The sequence below is a fragment of the Hypoxylon trugodes genome, assembly GCF_022578975.1.
Source record: "Hypoxylon trugodes strain CBS 135444 unplaced genomic scaffold F4822scaffold_2, whole genome shotgun sequence".
Taxonomy (NCBI): domain Eukaryota; kingdom Fungi; phylum Ascomycota; class Sordariomycetes; order Xylariales; family Hypoxylaceae; genus Hypoxylon; species Hypoxylon trugodes.
The window spans coordinates 4,255,549-4,272,170 of record NW_026250017.1 but is presented as its reverse complement, the minus strand read 5'-3'; the positions used below and the strand labels follow the sequence as shown (position 1 = coordinate 4,272,170).

The following is a 16,622-nucleotide window of genomic DNA, read 5'->3' as shown; positions in this document are numbered from 1 at the left end:
TTCATCGCTGTCATATTTGCAGCATCGGTAATTAAAGTAAATATCTATATCCACAACACGGCCGGTGTAAAGCTGCCTCCCAGACATCTATTATGCGGGTATAATATCTACGATAGTTGAGCCTTCCACTTCGTTGTATGTTCTAATCCAAATTGTGCAATCAATATAGCATGCCCAAATTCATCTACCTCCGAGGGGGTGGCCTCCTTGTATAATATATCTGCACGCAAGCTAGGTACGAACAACGGGCCAGAACCATTCGCAACAAGTTTGCTCCAGCTATACTGGTCAGAAGCATCCCAGAGGCCAGCACGCGTCGTCCAGTTGACGCTACCAGGACATTGTGACCATCCTTCCTTGAAGAGTTGATAAATCGATTGTGTTATCGTCACTAATAACCAAGCACGACGAATACTCTCCAATACAGTCCAACGCCGCCATGCTGTCGTCTCCTCTTCTGTGCGAGACACGGATCCAGTTTGTTCGTCGTTTGTCGCCCGGTCGAGGGCAAGCATGGTCGAATAAATGCTTGCGTCAAGCTCCGCACTCTCCCACATTTCTGCCACCCAGGCTGTTAGGATCGACATGCGGTTTTCAGCTGAGGCGCGTAGGCCGATGTCGCCATCGAATAAACCAATTACCTGGTACACAAAGAGCGCATGTACACGGGCGAGATGGTCTACAGGGTCCAACAATACTGCACCGCCTATCGAATCCGTCGCTGCGTCTCCGGAGCTCGGCGTAGGTGCCGTACGTTGGGCGTCCTCAATAATTTCGGTCGCACGCTCCTGGACGATTTGAAAGCATAGGTCGGAGTTTTCCGGGGTGCGGGCAAGGTAGGTCGTAAGCGTCGTATAGGCATCCTGAAGGCAACGGGGCATTCTTAGAGCATACAAACGATGATGAATGAATGGAGATCTACCCGTTGTGGTCCATTGGCGCATCCAGCTTTGAACAGTAGCGATGTGATGCTTCAACGCCGCGGTTTCGAAAGCCTGTGAGGGAAATGCAGGTGCACCACTCCGTGCGATTGTCCAGGAATCGGCACTATAGAACCAATCATGTCCTAACGGAAGAGGTCTCGTACTTCTCCCCATACCTATAGAACATGGATGATGTGCCTCACCAACCTGCGGACCGTCAAGATCAGAATAAAATGGCTCAAAATAGACCACATGAATTGGATATGCTTCTCCAGCGCGAGTCATGCTCTTTTCCGCTGCTATAATTGTGCCATCCGTCACTGCATAGTCTCTAGCAGTTTGATTGATCGGCGGATATCTGCACGGAATATTTTTCCGCTCGCAGCGGTCGCAGCAGGGAGATCGCTTAGAACACGGTCTCTTTGCTTTGGTACAAGCGGCACAAGCTTTCCGCCGCATATTCTTCAGCATAGTCAGTTTTTGTACCGGCTGTTTATCCCTTTCCCACATGTAAATAATCCAGCGGGAAATTTCCCGCCGAAATCGACGAATATGAATAAATATGATGTTTCCGCAAACATCCAAGCAACAGCGTACTTGTTATGCTATGAGGTATCCTGAACGATTCAAAAGAAAGAATTGTTATTTCAGTTTCTTAGTCAGCTATAGTTCGATTTTTGTCGTGTTGTCTTGCTGACGCCAGGTCGAGAATAACGATGACAGGATGGATACTGTCCATGGCCCGATCCGCCCCGTGGGGCAAATTGTCCGCTCCCACTACGACTTTCTCTCTAAAAGGGGATAGAAGAAAAACCTCCTGAGTGGAAGGCTCGTCATTCAGACGGTTCGCTCTTGTCTAGGGTAATGGCCTCTCGTTCATCTTCAGAAAAATTCTTTAACGTCCTTATGAAGCTATCTCGCCATCCTGACTAGAACTCTCGCAGATTGGGAATACAGTGCTCATAATCGGTGCAAGCACTGGTTTAACAAGCCTCGGCGAATAGAATCGTCGTAACGGGCTGTTATAACGATGATGTACCTGATAAATAAATTAAGTCTATATTAGGTGGAGAGGATGTGTCCATGTTCTAGGTGATGAATACAATAGTAACAACTTTTACGGAGAGGAATTTTTCGTGTTATTTCTTAACTAGGCCATTTATGAATCCCAGTCATAGACTCATATTTCTTGGTTGTCTTCGATCTTCTTCTTCTCCTCAACTTCGTGGTTGCTAGAGTCGCCTCCTAGTCCTTGAAGCATAGCAGTCAATCCAATCTCTCGGTTGATTTCCTCCATGCGTTCAAAATCAGCCTGAGCGGCACCTTCAGAGCCGAAGATTACATCCTATAAAAATTTTCGTTAGCCAAATCCAGTGGGTCTTGGATAATTCATTTTTAGGAACACTTACCATTTCTTCCAAGGTTAGCCGCTTAGTCTCGGGTACGAAGAACCAAATGAATCCAGCACCCATGAATGTCAAGAGGCCGAAAAGGATGTATGTGCCGTATCCAATCTGATTCAACATTATAGGGGTGACTTGACCAACGACTACCGAAAAAGTTAGCAGCAGATTCATAGCATAGAAGCAAGTTAGACATACTAAAGTTGTTCATCCAGTTGCTGGAAGCACCAAGCGAAGTTCCGTAAGGACGAGAGCTCAACGGCCAAATTTCAGCCACGATAATCCACGAGCAAGGACCCCAAGAATATCCGAAATGGATTACGAAAAGCCAGACCATGACCACAGCAGCCCAACCAGCGGCCGCTTGACTAGCCCATTGGTCTGCGTTCTTAGCGACAATAACGGCGATAACTATGTGACAAGTAGCCATTCCGATGGCTCCAATAGTCAAGACAGGCTTTCGACCGACACGATCGATGTACAATACGGCTGGCACAGTGAAGACAAACATGACAATACCTACGACACCAGTCGCTAGCAAGCTAGTAGTATTGTCGCTCATGCCAAGCTGCTTGAAGATACTAGGTGCATAGTAGAGAACGGCATTGATACCGGTCCATTGCTGGAAGAACATAGTAACACAAGCAACAACCACGCGCTTGAACATAGCCTTGGTTTGGAATAAGGATTGAATGGCCACAAATTGGAGTTTGAAGGTGTTCCAGGCGGTCTGTTCGCTCAGTGCGGGGAAGTGCTCGCTTACGGTACGCTTTTCGAATTGCGATTGCGCTTTGATCTCGAGGAACTCCAGCTCTACAAGCTCATGGTCGACCGAAAGACCTCGCAGACTGGCCAAGATCTTACGAGCTTCGCCCTCGCGATCGTGGTGTACCAGCCAACGCGGGGAGAACGGCATAAAGATCATTCCAACGAACAGGATAACAGCAGGGAAAAGCTGCAGGCAGATCGGCACAAGCCAGGCGGCATCTTTCTGTTGGCCTAGAGCCGTTCCTCCGATATAATTGGTGCCATAGTCGATCCAGAAGCTGATCAAGATACCGAAGGTGATTGCGAGCTGCTGAAGAGCCACAAGGGCGCCTCGAATTTCGGGAGGTGCGACTTCAGAGTTATATATAGGAACGATCGTGGCTAGAGAACCCACACCCATACCGGTGACGAAGCGACCAGCGAGAATGACATCGTGACCTCCGGACTGAGCTGTTGCTTGAACGATGACTCCTACGACGAAGACAGTTACTGCTACCAAGACGCCATACTTGCGGGAAATAGCTTCGGCGATGAACCCTGAAAGCAATGTACCAATCCAAGCACCAAGTTCGAGAATAGCGGTAAGCCATCCCTTCTTCGTCTGGTCGGCCGAATCATCAAACGGATCGTATTCGCCCATGTCTTAGTTACCCATTAGCACATTGCCGTAGCATTGGACCTATTGATACTTACGTGATTGGAAAGCAGGCATAGCCAAAACACCCGAAAACATGCCCTGGTTATAACCGTATAGAATGCCACCAATGCAGGCGAAAAGGGCAATCCTAAAGACTTTGAAGTTCTTAACCAGAGCCATGGGACCTGACGCGCCCATCATGGCTTGGCGACGCTTGAGGGCTGCATCGTACACCGCGGCGCCGGTGTCGCCTCCTGCAACCATGTTGACCAGACCAAATTTAGAGACTTCTAAGTTACGAAAATACTGAGAAATCTTAGGCCAAATTTGATGTTTAGGTAGTATAGTCGCGAGGGTGTCTATTTTGTCGACGTTGATGTGCCAATTCAGCCCGTTGGCGAATGAGTCGAACGGTATAAACAACAACGGTACATCGGCGACATCTTGGGTGGGTGGTGTCCTGATATAAGTATTGGTAGATATTTTACCTACCTGGCTTACGAAATATAAGATGAAGGCAGGCTAGGCTATTCTGGCCAAGTACTCCGATGAAGCGAGGCGTGAGGAAGACCTCCGCACAAATCAGATTCGGCGCCATCGTCGGAAAAGCTCAAGGAAGTATTCTAGTTATTCTGGGGTCCCCATCAGATATTACCAGGATGCGGGATAAATGACATTGGGGTACCGAGTCACGGCCGAAGCCCCGGCTCATTGGTTTTGGTGAAAGTAACCTCCGAGTTGGCTACCTTACTGCCTATAGTATGTTCCTGGAATCTTTTATGAGCTGGCGGGGCCTAACCTGCGCGCACAATGATACGTAATAGTAGCTATAATGCCCACCTACGTCTTCCAGCTGGTACATATTTCTCCCCAGGGCCTGGATGATGTTATGGTAAACCACCTAGACCGTGGGCCACGATGAAAATCTTGGAGAAATATGCTGCCCCATGCGGGGTATCTCGGGGTAATATTGCAGACGGATTCACTACCTAACTTCACTGGGACCATTGACGGTCCACTGGAGAGTCTTATGTTCATCGGATCGCAGATCTCTAGCCTAACCAGGGTAACGCATTTAGCCTGAATTACCCCAGCCAGAGGATCGTCTAGTATTGGATGGCGACACGTGTGTCTTCCACAATATTATTGAAGTAACTAGGTAAGTATTTTGGTCTGACCACCTGGTATTTTTCGTATTATTTGGAAGTCGTTCGATCTTGGAGATAAATAGACTAAGCTACTATGCTAGGAACTGGTGGGTAGAGTCGATATAATTCCAACGCCTTTTGGGACGAGTATAACTTCCGCTAGTGAAAATATTATCCGATCAACTCTGTACCCGATGTTTTATTGTGTTTTCATAGTTACGTACTTAGGTACCTTTCCGGGTACGGGTCCGAGGAGATGACGAAGAACGAGGACAGGACCTCTCACTAGTAACCGAAAGCGGTGACAATATGATCATTCGCCGACCCGGGCTGACTCGCAATGGATACTAGACATCCTTCATTTGACTTGTCATTTAATGTAGAGAACGAAAGCTCGTGGTGACAATCGACGTAGACGGCCGCATTGTTTAATGGGCACAATCCTGGAGAAGCCTGTGGCGTTTGAAAGCCAAGCTGAAAAGAAATCTGCCACTAAACGAGGGGGTTGCTCATAAAGATTGCTTCTGTTGCTACAATGTCGGATCGAAATGAAAGGTCCTGATACCAACCTTGAATTTTGTTGGAGACGTACGGAGGAAATAATAATATCAATCTAACCCTCAAGTGTCTTGAGAGGTTATCTTCGCGCCAAGTGAGCCATCATAATTGCACGATTATACGTGACAGCTAAATAAGGACTGACTTGCATATTGATAGATATTTTCGGAATGTGACGTGAATTAAAATGTTGGCTCGGGCGTGGATTTTGAGAAGGGTTTGGATGGACGAGGCGCTTGTCAAGCGTTTTCTCTTCGGAAGGATGTACCGCCGTCTCAGTAATCGAGCTCAGTGATCCAATCATCATTTCGGTCGCGCCTATCGAATCTCTACCATGCGGACGATCGCTGATCTTCAGGTCAACAAGTAGGTCTCCGCTACTGTACCCGTACTTCCGTGCCGTGGACGTACAGATGGCCAGGGCTGCTAGGGTCGCCTAGTACCCAGCAGAGCTGAAGCTATTACCTTTTACGCAGGTATGAAACATGAAAACACACGGGAAGGATTTAAGATCTATGTTTTCTGTCCAACTTGCTCGTCTTGGTATATACCTAACATACTAAATGCAGTAGGTGACTAGGTAGTTGGACTGGTAGCATCATAACCGCTTCGAAACACACAAAACATGGGTGATAAATCGGTTATCGGTTATAATTATCACGTAAGCTCCTGGTCGGATAATGGCTGCGGAATGTGGATATGTCAAGTCGATTCAGCCTACCTATCTGCCCACCTGCTTGGGTAAGGGTCCATCCATCCGTAGATTTGTTCACTACTACAGCATCTATAGCCCCCAATGTGTTTGTATACTTCAAACAGGATCGTTCCGTCACATTTGAGACAGTAACAAGATAGGAGGCACAGCGATAGCGATGGTTACTTACCGACGTTCTATCCATCAATGAGTGAAGTGAAAACGTCGTCTTCCCTACGTATTTCAAACATAGTATGGATTATAATGATGTTGCATCGAGAGAAATGCAAAATGTTTACCAAGTCAAGTAGAAAGGCGGCTTGTCTATTTTGAAAAATGTAACCAATAGGAGAAGAATGACCCTGGTTAGCCAAGAGGATACACGTGATACTTCTGGTTTTCGTACCTACTTAAGTATCTAAGTATCTGTCTGCTTAAGCATGTGCTCATATATTTCCCAGCGTAATCTATATTAGTAATACTGGCATAAAAAGCAGTAGTTACCCAGGTACTTACCATTTCAAAGAAAACAGGAGTCAAAATAGATGATAGACGTAATGAATTTGGTGTTGATAAAATAGGTGTGTGCAATACCCAAGAGTTAACCAAGCTCAATCAAGTATAGCGCTTCGATACCTGTCCATCCCGTCGCCTAGCGTACCGGACTATACCTATAAAGTAATACTATAATAGTAGTACCCATACATTTGGCTCAAGGTAGTATGACGATCGTCGTTAATAGACGCGCGCCTCCGATATTTTCTTTTCCTTACCATTTTGTTTATCAATTTCGTTCTCAAAATTTCAGGGGTCAATGGTTAATTCTTTCTTTCCCAACTCCCGCTTTCTCGTCCAATACCACTACTCCACTATCGTCGAAACAATTGTCCATCTTGTTTCAACGCCCCTTTCCTTTCCCTTTCTTCCCCTTTTCCCCGGCTACCATTTATGTTAACGTATGGTGCCATTGTATCCTCATTCGAGTCTTTTTTTATGTCTGTCATATGTCATATGTCAGCGTTGGTTCAGCGGTATTATCCGCCGAGTCACCGAATTCTACAATGAGCGACCTCAGTCAAACGATGTTTCGTACCTTCGGAGGCGGCACGTACTAACGAGATAGCCTGTACAGATACGGATGAACCTATGCGTGTCTCCTCATCTGCCTGCCGGTATGTTTGCTCGTGGGGGCCAGGCCTCATAATCCTTCATCGTTCCGTCAAGCCACCAAATTGGTACTTCTCGTAACACATAAAAGTACATGAGTAGTTGGCGCGCAGGCTATTGCTCTGTCTCATTTTGGCCAACTGTTGCAAGTACTTATTTCATACGTGTAGGTATTACTGAGGTATCTTGGTATGTTACGTTTCTATGTGCGCTTCAAGAGGAGTTTCTCGCAAAGCTCATGTAGTATTACCCTGCAACCCACTACCCTCAATTACATAGTCCCTAAGGCCACACACGATAATCGAAGAATTGCATGTATTAAGCTATTATAATAAGATCATGGGTAGATGGTTCAATATAGCAGGTAGCAAGCGCAAATATGATTCTCGATTAAGCGTCGCTCTAACAATACTTTCCATTGTCGTCGTCATGATCCTCTTTTTACTCCCTTTACAGGGTCTTTACTACTTTCGTCGCCGCACTGTCGCAATCGCACGCGCGCGCGCATAATACCTACCTAGCTACCAAGCTACCCTGGGTACCTAAGTAGCTATGAAATACTTCGAATTTCCCTATAAGGCTGGCGCCTACTGATACCTTCCGCTCTCTTGCTATTTTTGACCAGATTTTCCGGCCCATCTCCTCATCTTTCTTGGGTATAGCGTCGTGAATGTGCGTCCCCCAAAAAACCACTCCCATGTACATACCCTTACCAGTTTACCTACCTACCCATTATACCATTAGCCGCCCTCCACACCAGGCCACTTTTCCGTAGCCGCCCGACTCCAGACAGACGCCATCCTGAAGCTCGCCAGCCAATATCAGCGGCCCATGGAGAGTCTATCCACTCTTTCAGATACACAACCCAGGTTTCATGGCTACAGCTTGCATGTTCGCCCCCCCAAGCTGACCATCACTCTAGATCTTGCCTCTATCGCCATGACAGCTTTGTTTCAGATCCGAAGTCCTGGGTCCCGCGTTGCAATAGCGGGCCAGCACCATATCGCTTTCGTCCAAGTTCAGGTATTGGGTGGTCGGGCCAGAGAGCCGTTCAAGGCGAGGGAATACTCTTATAAGTAGTCGCGCCCATTTCGCGACCTGGTCTGGTCTATTACCTTCCCCTCCCGGACCCTCTCGCTACAGCATCAAACGGCCGATTCCTTTTTCCGTCTTTTTTAACTTAAGGCCGCCGTGTGTTTCCTTTATTTTTTCCTTTGGTTTTATTCCCATTATTACCCCTTGACAGCCTCGTTCGTTTCACCTTCATTCGTTTGATACGAGTTCATCGACCAAGCTGCCTCACAAGACCTTGCTATACCGTCTACTAGCAAGCTCCTACTACGACCAATTCCTCCAGGCGAGGCCGAAACAGATCAGAGAGAAGTAAAGAAAAGAGAGGAAGTTTGCATTATTGTTTCCCTAGCAGACGAAGGGGAAAGAAAAAATACGCAAAAATCTTGCTAATCTTAATATCCTCTCCTATCTTTGCCTGAAACATATACCTTACCTTCCTCTATCCGGAAGATACTCGCTTTTTTACGTTTCAGTTTTATGTGCCTATATTCTCGTCCTACTCAGTCCCAATGAATATGCCGAAGCACACCCGCTCGTCAAGTTCGAGCCATAATCGGTACTCGAACCCGAACCCCATGCCGGTTTCTCTCGCTCCGTCAGCTCCCGTTCCCATCTATAACACGCGACAACAACCCCTGCCGCTGAATACGGGAGGTTATTATCCCACCGTAGCCTCCACGTCGGCGCAACCTTCTATGCAGGCGCAGCAGTATGATCCCTACCAGACAGAAGTAGTGCCGCAGGCTCCGATGCCAAATCGCCCTTCGTCAGGTGCTTGGGCGCTTCAAGACGATCAGAACTTGCTGGCGGCCAGGCAACAGGGGCTTAACTGGGCTCAGATCCAGAGCAGTTACTTTCCAAACAAGTCGCCCAATGCCTGCCGAAAGCGCCATGAACGGTTGATGGAGCGCAAGGGTGCCGATGACTGGGATAATCGGAAATTGGAGCGTCTTGCTAAGGAATACATGAGCATGCGTAAAGAGATCTGGCAACCACTAGCGGCACGTACCGGAGAGAAATGGATGGTTGTTGAAGCTAAGGTTAGTTTAACCATCCTTATTTCTAATTTCTCCTCCCCCTTGTCTTAGGATAGGTATCAATTTTGAACAGCACCTAGCTAATACAGGACTATCCTATCTCTCTTTAGTGCATGAACAACGGTCTCAAGAACTTGCAGTCAGCAGCGCGATCAGCGGCGCGGCGGGAGCGGTTGGAATCTGGTCATCCAATCCATGGGTATGACGACGATAGCGGCATTTCCGGGATTGGTCTGACTCCAGTAGATGACCTCGACGCCTCTTATAGCAGCCCCGAGACGACGGCGTCTAGCTCGCATTCGGGCGGCAGCAACGGTGGCTACGGCGGTTCCATTCACCCCATGGCGCTCAGTAGCCACCCGTACGGCGGCAACTACACCACCAGCGCTGGCGGCTTGTCTTCCAGCTACGGCTCCTCCGTCTCGTCTTCGGCTGCCGCGGCACATTACGGCACCGCCATGCATGCCTCCCACTCGCAAGGGGGCTCTCCTTACATAAGCGACGGGCAAAGACTGCCTAGTGTCGACATGGGCATCGACGCCATCATTAATCGACCGGGTCACGGGTCTACTCACACCATGTGAGGGTAGGCACTACGATATCCGACGTTTTTTTCTTTTCAAGGGGCGATTTCCATACCCCCTTATCCACCCGTTTATTTATCATTTGATTATTTCAGCACGAAAAAACGTGCGCGATCAAGCTGTTGCGTTCCAGCTAGTATTCGTTACACACATATTTTTTCCAATTATCGAACGACACATGTTGACATCAGTCAGTGTGTTTTTACCACACATTTTTACTATTAACTATTTCCCCAATTTTTTTCCTCCTACTTCTACTATCTGCCTACCTAGGTACTATTGCTGAATTTTCAGGCGTTCACGGTGTCAGCATAGCATAGCGAAACTAGGGAATATAAAGAGGGGGGCGGCGGGCGAGCAGCTTATTATCATGAGGAAGATTTTAGTAGGAGGCGATACGAAAGATGAGAGAGATAGTGGAAGTTGAAGAAGACTGGGTTACCAAAAGATGAAGTTGACGACATTCCTTTATACTAATTTGTTTTGGGAGCGGCGAAGGGGAAAATGCTGTGCGATTATTGCTAGGCTTTTCCTCTTTTTTCACCTATTATTTATCATCAATACTGGGGGCACAAGGGGTTACGGGGGTTAAGTTGGACGCAAACCACACCTTGCTAATAACTGCACTTTCAGCAGAATGCTTATGATTAGTGACTGTACTGTATACTAGATCTTACCACATAGATACCATTGGGTTGGTTTTAGGGACGGTGATTTTCTCAGTTTAGCTCATAAGGGGGGAATTCTCCAGATATGGTGGGAGAAGCATGGAATGGGGATAATAATCATTAGATGATTGAGCTAGGTGGGAACTGCAAAAATACATTCATTTCCTGGCTTCAACTATACTCAAGTTCCTATCGTTTTCACGTACCCAAATAATACTACCTCCCAAGTATTCAGATTTGGTCTGCTATCATGATGTAATTCATACAGACATACCCCTTTTTTACATTTCATTAGACATGTTACAGATGGATGAGTAGTTTTTTTGCTTTTCCTTCTTAAGGCGCCATGTCTATGCAGGTCTGTAGAGGCCCGACCCTCATGAGCTTACTTCGACCCAATAGGGACAATAGATGTCCGGGTCTTGCCATCAGCGACCTCAGCTTCTTCTCCAACATCTTCGACGATCCAATCGTCATCCTCGTCTTCGAGATCTGGCTCCCCAACAATACTTCTCCAAACTCGCCCCCACATACCTTTCTTCTGTGCTAGAGCTAACACCATGATGACTGGCAAATGCCAAACGCTAGCCCAGAATAACCCCCGCGCGCTCCCTTTGAAGCCTTCGTCACGCCAGAATCGCACCGCTTCACGCGCCAGCCAGAAATTGACGGGAAGGCTCGTCACTGCGAAACTCCATTCCGTTACTCCTACGGCGCAAAGCGCGATAGACAAGGGGAAGAATAGCAGGCTATACCTCAAAGCCACGCGAGTGTTACGAGCAGGGTTAATCCAACATAACATCTTGTGGCCCACAGCCTTGTATTCTTCTCTAATAGGCCATGATAGTGCCATGAAGTGAGGGAACTGCCAAGCAAATAAGAGGGCGGCAAATAACCAGCCACCAATAGCATCGGAAGTAAGGAGTAACTCGCGGAAAGATCCGTCGCCTGTCGCAGACTCGCCGGCCGCCGCAGCCCAACCCATTAGTGGTGGAATACCCCCCACTATAGCACCAACCCACGTATTAAGCCACGAAATTCGCTTCATTGGCGTATAGACTCCGGCGTAGAGCGCAATATTTGTAGCACCTAAAAACGCAACCGTGGGGTTTACTCCGAAATAAAGGCCACCCACCCCAGTTAAAGCCGCAAGTATAGCGAATACAAGAGCTCGCCGTTCAGACAATAGTCCCCGAACTAGTGGCCGATTCCGTGTACGTGTCATTTTCGCGTCCCAGGCTGGCTCGTAGAGCATATTTAAGGCAGTGGCACTAGCAGAGCAAAGCGCAGTGCCTGTCGTGAGAAAGGTAAGGGTCAGAGGCGAGAGAGAAGGCGTATCTAAACCGATCGAGGGAGAAAGAAAGGCTGGAACTGGATATAAGGCGTAAGGTACCATCGCGGTAAGAACAACGAGGACGGTAAGACGAGGTTTCGATAGAGAAAGGAGGAGAGAAATTTGTCGACGGAGAGAGTCGGTCGGGTGTTTCGTAGATTCCGTGGTTAGAGCAGATGATGCATCCGGCGGGAGGGGCGCTTCCGTCGCTGTCGCCGAAGCTGCCATTGTAGCTGCAGTACCATTGCGTTTTGCTGCTTGCCGCCTTCGATGAGGAAGGTCTTTATTAGTATTATCTACGCCCATTATATTCGTCGCACCACTTCCATCTGTCGCAGTCGCAGCAGCGAGTTGGTTTGGAACTTGATCATCTTGGGGTCGGCGTAGAATTTTGTTGGATAAGAAATAACTCGTTTTTAACCGAGATGATTGTGGTTGTTGCTTGGCTGCTACTGGAGAAACGGTATGGGCAAATGCCCTTCTAACCATTGGTTTTCCATAGCTCAACTGTTGACTGCATCGCCAGCAGACATTATCGAGATTGTATGGACGAAGCAGATTTCCGGTAGGCCTTAGGCGCATACTGACTGCAGCTCGTATCGCCAATTGCGTCGGTACTAGAGGGATATAATTCGCATTGGCAATAGTTAAAGAAAAGGTACCTTGAGTATATAGGTTATGTCGGTATCAACCTACTTCAATTGGTACTAGTATCAATTAAATATATTGAAGCAATTGAAATGATGAAATGATTGAATCCTGATAAGAAAATGGAGACGCCTCGGCCCATACATTTCCCCGTAGCCCCTCCCCGTAAGGGTACCTATCTAGGTACATACATTCACTAAATATATATCTGATAACATGAACTTCAATAAACACACTAATTTTGTTAATATCTTCAATAAATACGCTTTTGTCTGTACAATTTATACAACTTCAGACCAAAATAAATCAAAATACATCAAAACAAATCTAGACTTGTTTCTCATGACCAGAATTAACCATACTGCCATCAAGACTTTCGGTGTTGGTAGGTATGTTCTTAGTTGTTACCGGTACCTCTGAAGCAACTAATTTCTCGTCCGTCTCTTCAATCTCTTCTTCCAATGTAAGATTTAGAATCATACAAATGAAGGCAGTGACAGTAAATCCTGTCTCCATAACCAATACAATCGCATCGAGAAATCCTTGGAGACTTCTATTATCGCCGCTGTAACTAAAAACATTATCGAAATAGGTTGGAACCAAGGTGGCTATAATTCGAATATTCGAGTTAGTAACGCAAGGCAAACAAATGAGTGAGTTATATAGACGAATAAAAAGTACTAACCTCCGTATCCAATGGACAACCCAGCCGTCAAGATAAATCTATTTCGTCGATTGAAAGGAACACCTCGAGTTATGATAGCAACACCCGACACGGCCACGGAGCAAAACAAAAATGTAGTCATGCCACCAAGTACCGAGGAAGGGATAGCAACAAGAGCAGCCGCAAATTTTGCGAAAATGCCCATTATAATCAAGAAAAGACTATTTATATCACAATTAGCTCAAGATCCATGAGATATGAGAAAGGCGATAACATACCAGCAGCAGTATCCAGCCGTGCGATTAGCGCAGCGCGTAAGAGCGATAACTCCGTTATTCTGTGCAAAGGTAGACATAGGAGTAATCGTCATAAGAGCAGCAAGAATACCGTTCAAACCATCGGCGAATACACCACCTTGGATACGAGATTCATAGGTTCTGCCTTCGACTTCGAGACGTGACACATCGCAGGTAGCAGTGATATCACCAATCGATTCGCTGGCGCAGATAATAAAAACTGCCAGCGTCGGTAACACCAAAGGTCCATACACAGTAAGCTTGAACGTGTGAACCCAGATAAAAGACGCAACCGGCGCGGCATCGATTCCAGAGCGATCAAAGTATCCTGTCGCGGCGGCAATGATACAACCCACAAGAAGACCAATAATAACACTAGTCGACTTCATAATTGGTGCTCCAAAGCGTTCGCATAGGATGATAGTGAGAAACACGGAGAAACCAAGGCCTAGATACTCCGGAGAACCCCAAGGCAAGGCATGAGGCGCGCCAACATTTGGACAAACATCGTAGAATGCGGAATGTGTCGCATCCGCACAAGGTCCACTACCACCAGCCCAGTTCTCAAAACCCGTTTGAATAAGATGGATACCGATTAACTAGTAATACCTATTAGCCATGTTCTTAAGCTGAAGGGTGAAGTAAGTTTACCATTACTGTCGGACCGGTGACGATAGGAGGGAATATCTTCAACATAATTCTTGGCGGTATAAAAGCAATGAGAACTTCGATAAGAGCGCACACGGCAGCGGTGCCGAGAAGTGCTCCGTACGCATCTGGACAAGGAAGTTTGGTTCCATTTGCATCCGTCGGACAGAAGCCGTTGGCGTACATTTGCGCGAAGGCGCCTTGTGCGACGGGAATGATGGAAAACGAAGTACCGACGACGGAAATAAGACCAGTCCCTAAGTAATACCTAATTATAAGTCAGTAAACCTTTATACCAAGTTACCATTAAGTTCAATGAAATTGATACATACGGTGTTTTGTAAATGTGAAATCTAGTAATCTGAATCATGGAGAGCACACCAGACACGATAAGAGATGTTGAAACAAGATATTGTTGTAAATTCCCAGGCAAGTTTACACCGGCCGAACCTGACATGAGAATGGGAGGAGTAATAACTCCAGCCAACATAGCCAAAGCATGTTGAAGTCCGAGAAGCAGTGCTAAAACAACTGGCATTTTATCATTCAAACCAAAGAAGGGTGAAGCCCGTCGAGATTTCTTCATGAATGGTAAATTCGGTTTAAGAAGGAAGCCATAATCGTAGTCGCCCAGAATGCCTTGTCTGGTGAAGAAAGTCTTCCTAACACCGTTCAATCGGTCGCGTACAATTTTCTTCGGTCCATGATGAGGTACTATTTGGGATGGACCCTGATCTTCGTCCATCTTGTCGGATAATTTGTATGTAATGTGTAATTATATAATATATAGTAAGAAGGAATAAAACGTAAATAGAGAAGCTATGAATTGAATGGCTTCTAATATGATAGCCTGTTATTATAGATTTTTATGTTATTTAAAGGTTCGGGTGCGCGGACTTGATGTCGCATGCGCCATTGAAGGTAGTAATGTATTATGAAAATAGCAGGGCAGTCGGGCTTTATTAATAAAACGGCAAGGATCAACAAAATTTTATTTTATCTCAGTTGATGACGCCGCGCGCATTTGATATCATGGTCTTCGAACGAACTCTGTTCTTCAGCTGTGCATACTAGAAGATAACCAAAAAGTCGATCGACAGCGGGACCAACCGATATGATTTATCTGTCTAAGCTATTACTTACGCCGCTTACCGTTCACGATGCTAGGTAGGTAAGATAATAAGTGATGTTTCTTTTTAGTTATATGTATCGAGTAACTAACAAAACGGACCCAAGTCCAGAACCGGCTGGCTGGGATTATTACCTGGGTACTATGGGGGAAAATGCAGTTTGTCAGAGATATCGGTCAACAGAAATCCTCCACATAGATAGCTAAGCAGCCTCCAAAGCTTGACCTAACAAAGCCCCTATATTTTTACGCCAATCATCCTATCATATAGCACGTATTTAGGTGTAGATGTACAGTTCTCCGTGGGGTGATAGGACACTAAATTTACTACAAACGTACCGAGGTAGTCACTTATATCCACTAACCACGTACTTCTACACAATTAATCTTGTTTAAATTCGCCTCAAATATCGATTAAACCTGAATCGATGAAGATGTCAATTGAGATAGTCAACAAGTAACTTAATGATGAATCGTGAGTGGTTGTAGATAAGCTAGAGACAATGTGGAGAATGCTTGGGCAACCCCCCTGACGGCGCTAGGTCATCTTCGGCTTCATGGTATCTGATAAACAACAATTACATAAATGCCTCTTAAACAGCACTTACTGGAAAACTATAAGGGATTCACGGTACCTGTTTCAGCTGTCCACCTAGGTAGGGTACCTGAGGCTCTGATCATGCATATGTTCTGTCCAATCCCACACATACAGCGATCGACAGTCAGGATGTGTCTCTAATAGGTATTTAAAGTGTCTCACATATCGAAGCTGAGCTGCTGAAGCTACTACATATAGTAGGTAGTATCCCCAGCAATTCTGGTGGTCGATTCCGTCTACCTACTTCGCTGTGCTCCGGATTCATCGCTGCCCGCCGCTCTGCGGCTTCCCTTAAGTGCCTATGACGAAGTGTACCTGCGCTAGATAGTCTCTTACTCCTGACGATCTTATGCGAATACATATCATGATGAATAAAGAAAAAGCTGCTATAAAACTATCCCTATCTTATGTACACTCCATACCGAATTTGTGATTCGAAAATGTTTTGAATTTAATGGCGGAATTCGTACCCACCTGAGCAGTCACGATTGATAACAAATACGTACCAATCGATCGGATCGTGTTGCTCGTGTAATTCGTGTGACCACCTCAGTATTTGTCTACCTAGGTATATATGTGGCCGCCCGCTTCTCCCGTGAGTGACCGTCCTCGCTCTCACCGACTACCTAACCTAATTTGAAATTT

At 46.3% G+C, this 16,622-nt stretch overlaps 5 protein-coding genes across 5 annotated transcripts; 1 reads left to right on the top strand and 4 right to left on the bottom strand.

Annotated features, from left to right (window-relative positions):
* Nucleotides 1-50: 50 nt before the first annotated feature.
* F4822DRAFT_393008 (uncharacterized protein) lies at nt 51-1,887 on the bottom strand. The gene is made up of 2 exons (XM_051457267.1): nt 1,868-1,887; nt 51-1,784 (listed from the first exon to the last, which is right to left on the bottom strand). Exon 2 carries the CDS (start codon nt 1,431-1,433, stop codon nt 108-110), a length of 1,326 nt encoding a protein of 441 aa, XP_051318841.1. The 5' UTR covers nt 1,434-1,784; nt 1,868-1,887; the 3' UTR covers nt 51-107.
* Nucleotides 1,797-4,283, bottom strand: F4822DRAFT_149619 (general substrate transporter). The gene is made up of 4 exons (XM_051452983.1): nt 3,788-4,283; nt 2,525-3,736; nt 2,333-2,472; nt 1,797-2,268 (listed from the first exon to the last, which is right to left on the bottom strand). The coding sequence occupies exons 1-4, from the start codon at nt 3,993-3,995 to the stop codon at nt 2,104-2,106; spliced, it is 1,725 nt and encodes a 574-aa protein (XP_051318840.1). The 5' UTR covers nt 3,996-4,283; the 3' UTR covers nt 1,797-2,103.
* A 4,347-nt stretch (nt 4,284-8,630) lies between these two features.
* F4822DRAFT_149591 (uncharacterized protein) lies at nt 8,631-10,520 on the top strand. The gene is made up of 2 exons (XM_051452982.1): nt 8,631-9,412; nt 9,520-10,520. Exons 1-2 carry the CDS (start codon nt 8,882-8,884, stop codon nt 9,991-9,993), a joined length of 1,005 nt encoding a protein of 334 aa, XP_051318839.1. The 5' UTR covers nt 8,631-8,881; the 3' UTR covers nt 9,994-10,520.
* A 298-nt stretch (nt 10,521-10,818) lies between these two features.
* F4822DRAFT_393003 (mitochondria protoheme IX farnesyltransferase) lies at nt 10,819-12,740 on the bottom strand. The gene has a single exon (XM_051457266.1). The coding sequence runs from the start codon at nt 12,574-12,576 to the stop codon at nt 11,047-11,049; it is 1,530 nt and encodes a 509-aa protein (XP_051318838.1). The 5' UTR covers nt 12,577-12,740; the 3' UTR covers nt 10,819-11,046.
* On the bottom strand, nt 12,655-15,417 carry F4822DRAFT_149584 (Xanthine/uracil permease). Its single transcript, XM_051452981.1, has 5 exons — nt 14,583-15,417; nt 14,254-14,518; nt 13,585-14,201; nt 13,328-13,527; nt 12,655-13,250 (listed from the first exon to the last, which is right to left on the bottom strand). Exons 1-5 carry the CDS (start codon nt 14,993-14,995, stop codon nt 12,970-12,972), a joined length of 1,776 nt encoding a protein of 591 aa, XP_051318837.1. The 5' UTR covers nt 14,996-15,417; the 3' UTR covers nt 12,655-12,969.
* Between the last annotated feature and the right edge of the window lie 1,205 nt (nt 15,418-16,622).

Bases quoted from the DNA above. Each gene is read 5' to 3' on its own strand.
- F4822DRAFT_393008 (XM_051457267.1), bottom strand. From the start codon at position 1,433: ATGTGGGAAAGGGATAAACAGCCGGTACAAAAACTGACTATGCTGAAG.
- F4822DRAFT_149591 (XM_051452982.1), top strand. From the start codon at position 8,882: ATGAATATGCCGAAGCACACCCGCTCGTCAAGTTCGAGCCATAATCGG. The intron at 9,413-9,519 runs GTTAGTTTAACC...ATCTCTCTTTAG, and splicing joins GGATGGTTGTTGAAGCTAAG to TGCATGAACAACGGTCTCAA.
- F4822DRAFT_149584 (XM_051452981.1), bottom strand. From the start codon at position 14,995: ATGGACGAAGATCAGGGTCCATCCCAAATAGTACCTCATCATGGACCG. The intron at 14,519-14,582 runs GTATGTATCAAT...ACTTATAATTAG, and splicing joins TTTCACATTTACAAAACACC to GTATTACTTAGGGACTGGTC. The intron at 13,528-13,584 runs GTATGTTATCGC...TGATATAAATAG, and splicing joins ACGGCTGGATACTGCTGCTG to TCTTTTCTTGATTATAATGG.
- F4822DRAFT_149619 (XM_051452983.1), bottom strand. From the start codon at position 3,995: ATGGTTGCAGGAGGCGACACCGGCGCCGCGGTGTACGATGCAGCCCTC. The intron at 2,473-2,524 runs GTATGTCTAACT...CTTTTTCGGTAG, and splicing joins CAACTGGATGAACAACTTTA to TCGTTGGTCAAGTCACCCCT. The intron at 2,269-2,332 runs GTAAGTGTTCCT...AAATTTTTATAG, and splicing joins GGCTAACCTTGGAAGAAATG to GATGTAATCTTCGGCTCTGA.
- F4822DRAFT_393003 (XM_051457266.1), bottom strand. From the start codon at position 12,576: ATGCGCCTAAGGCCTACCGGAAATCTGCTTCGTCCATACAATCTCGAT.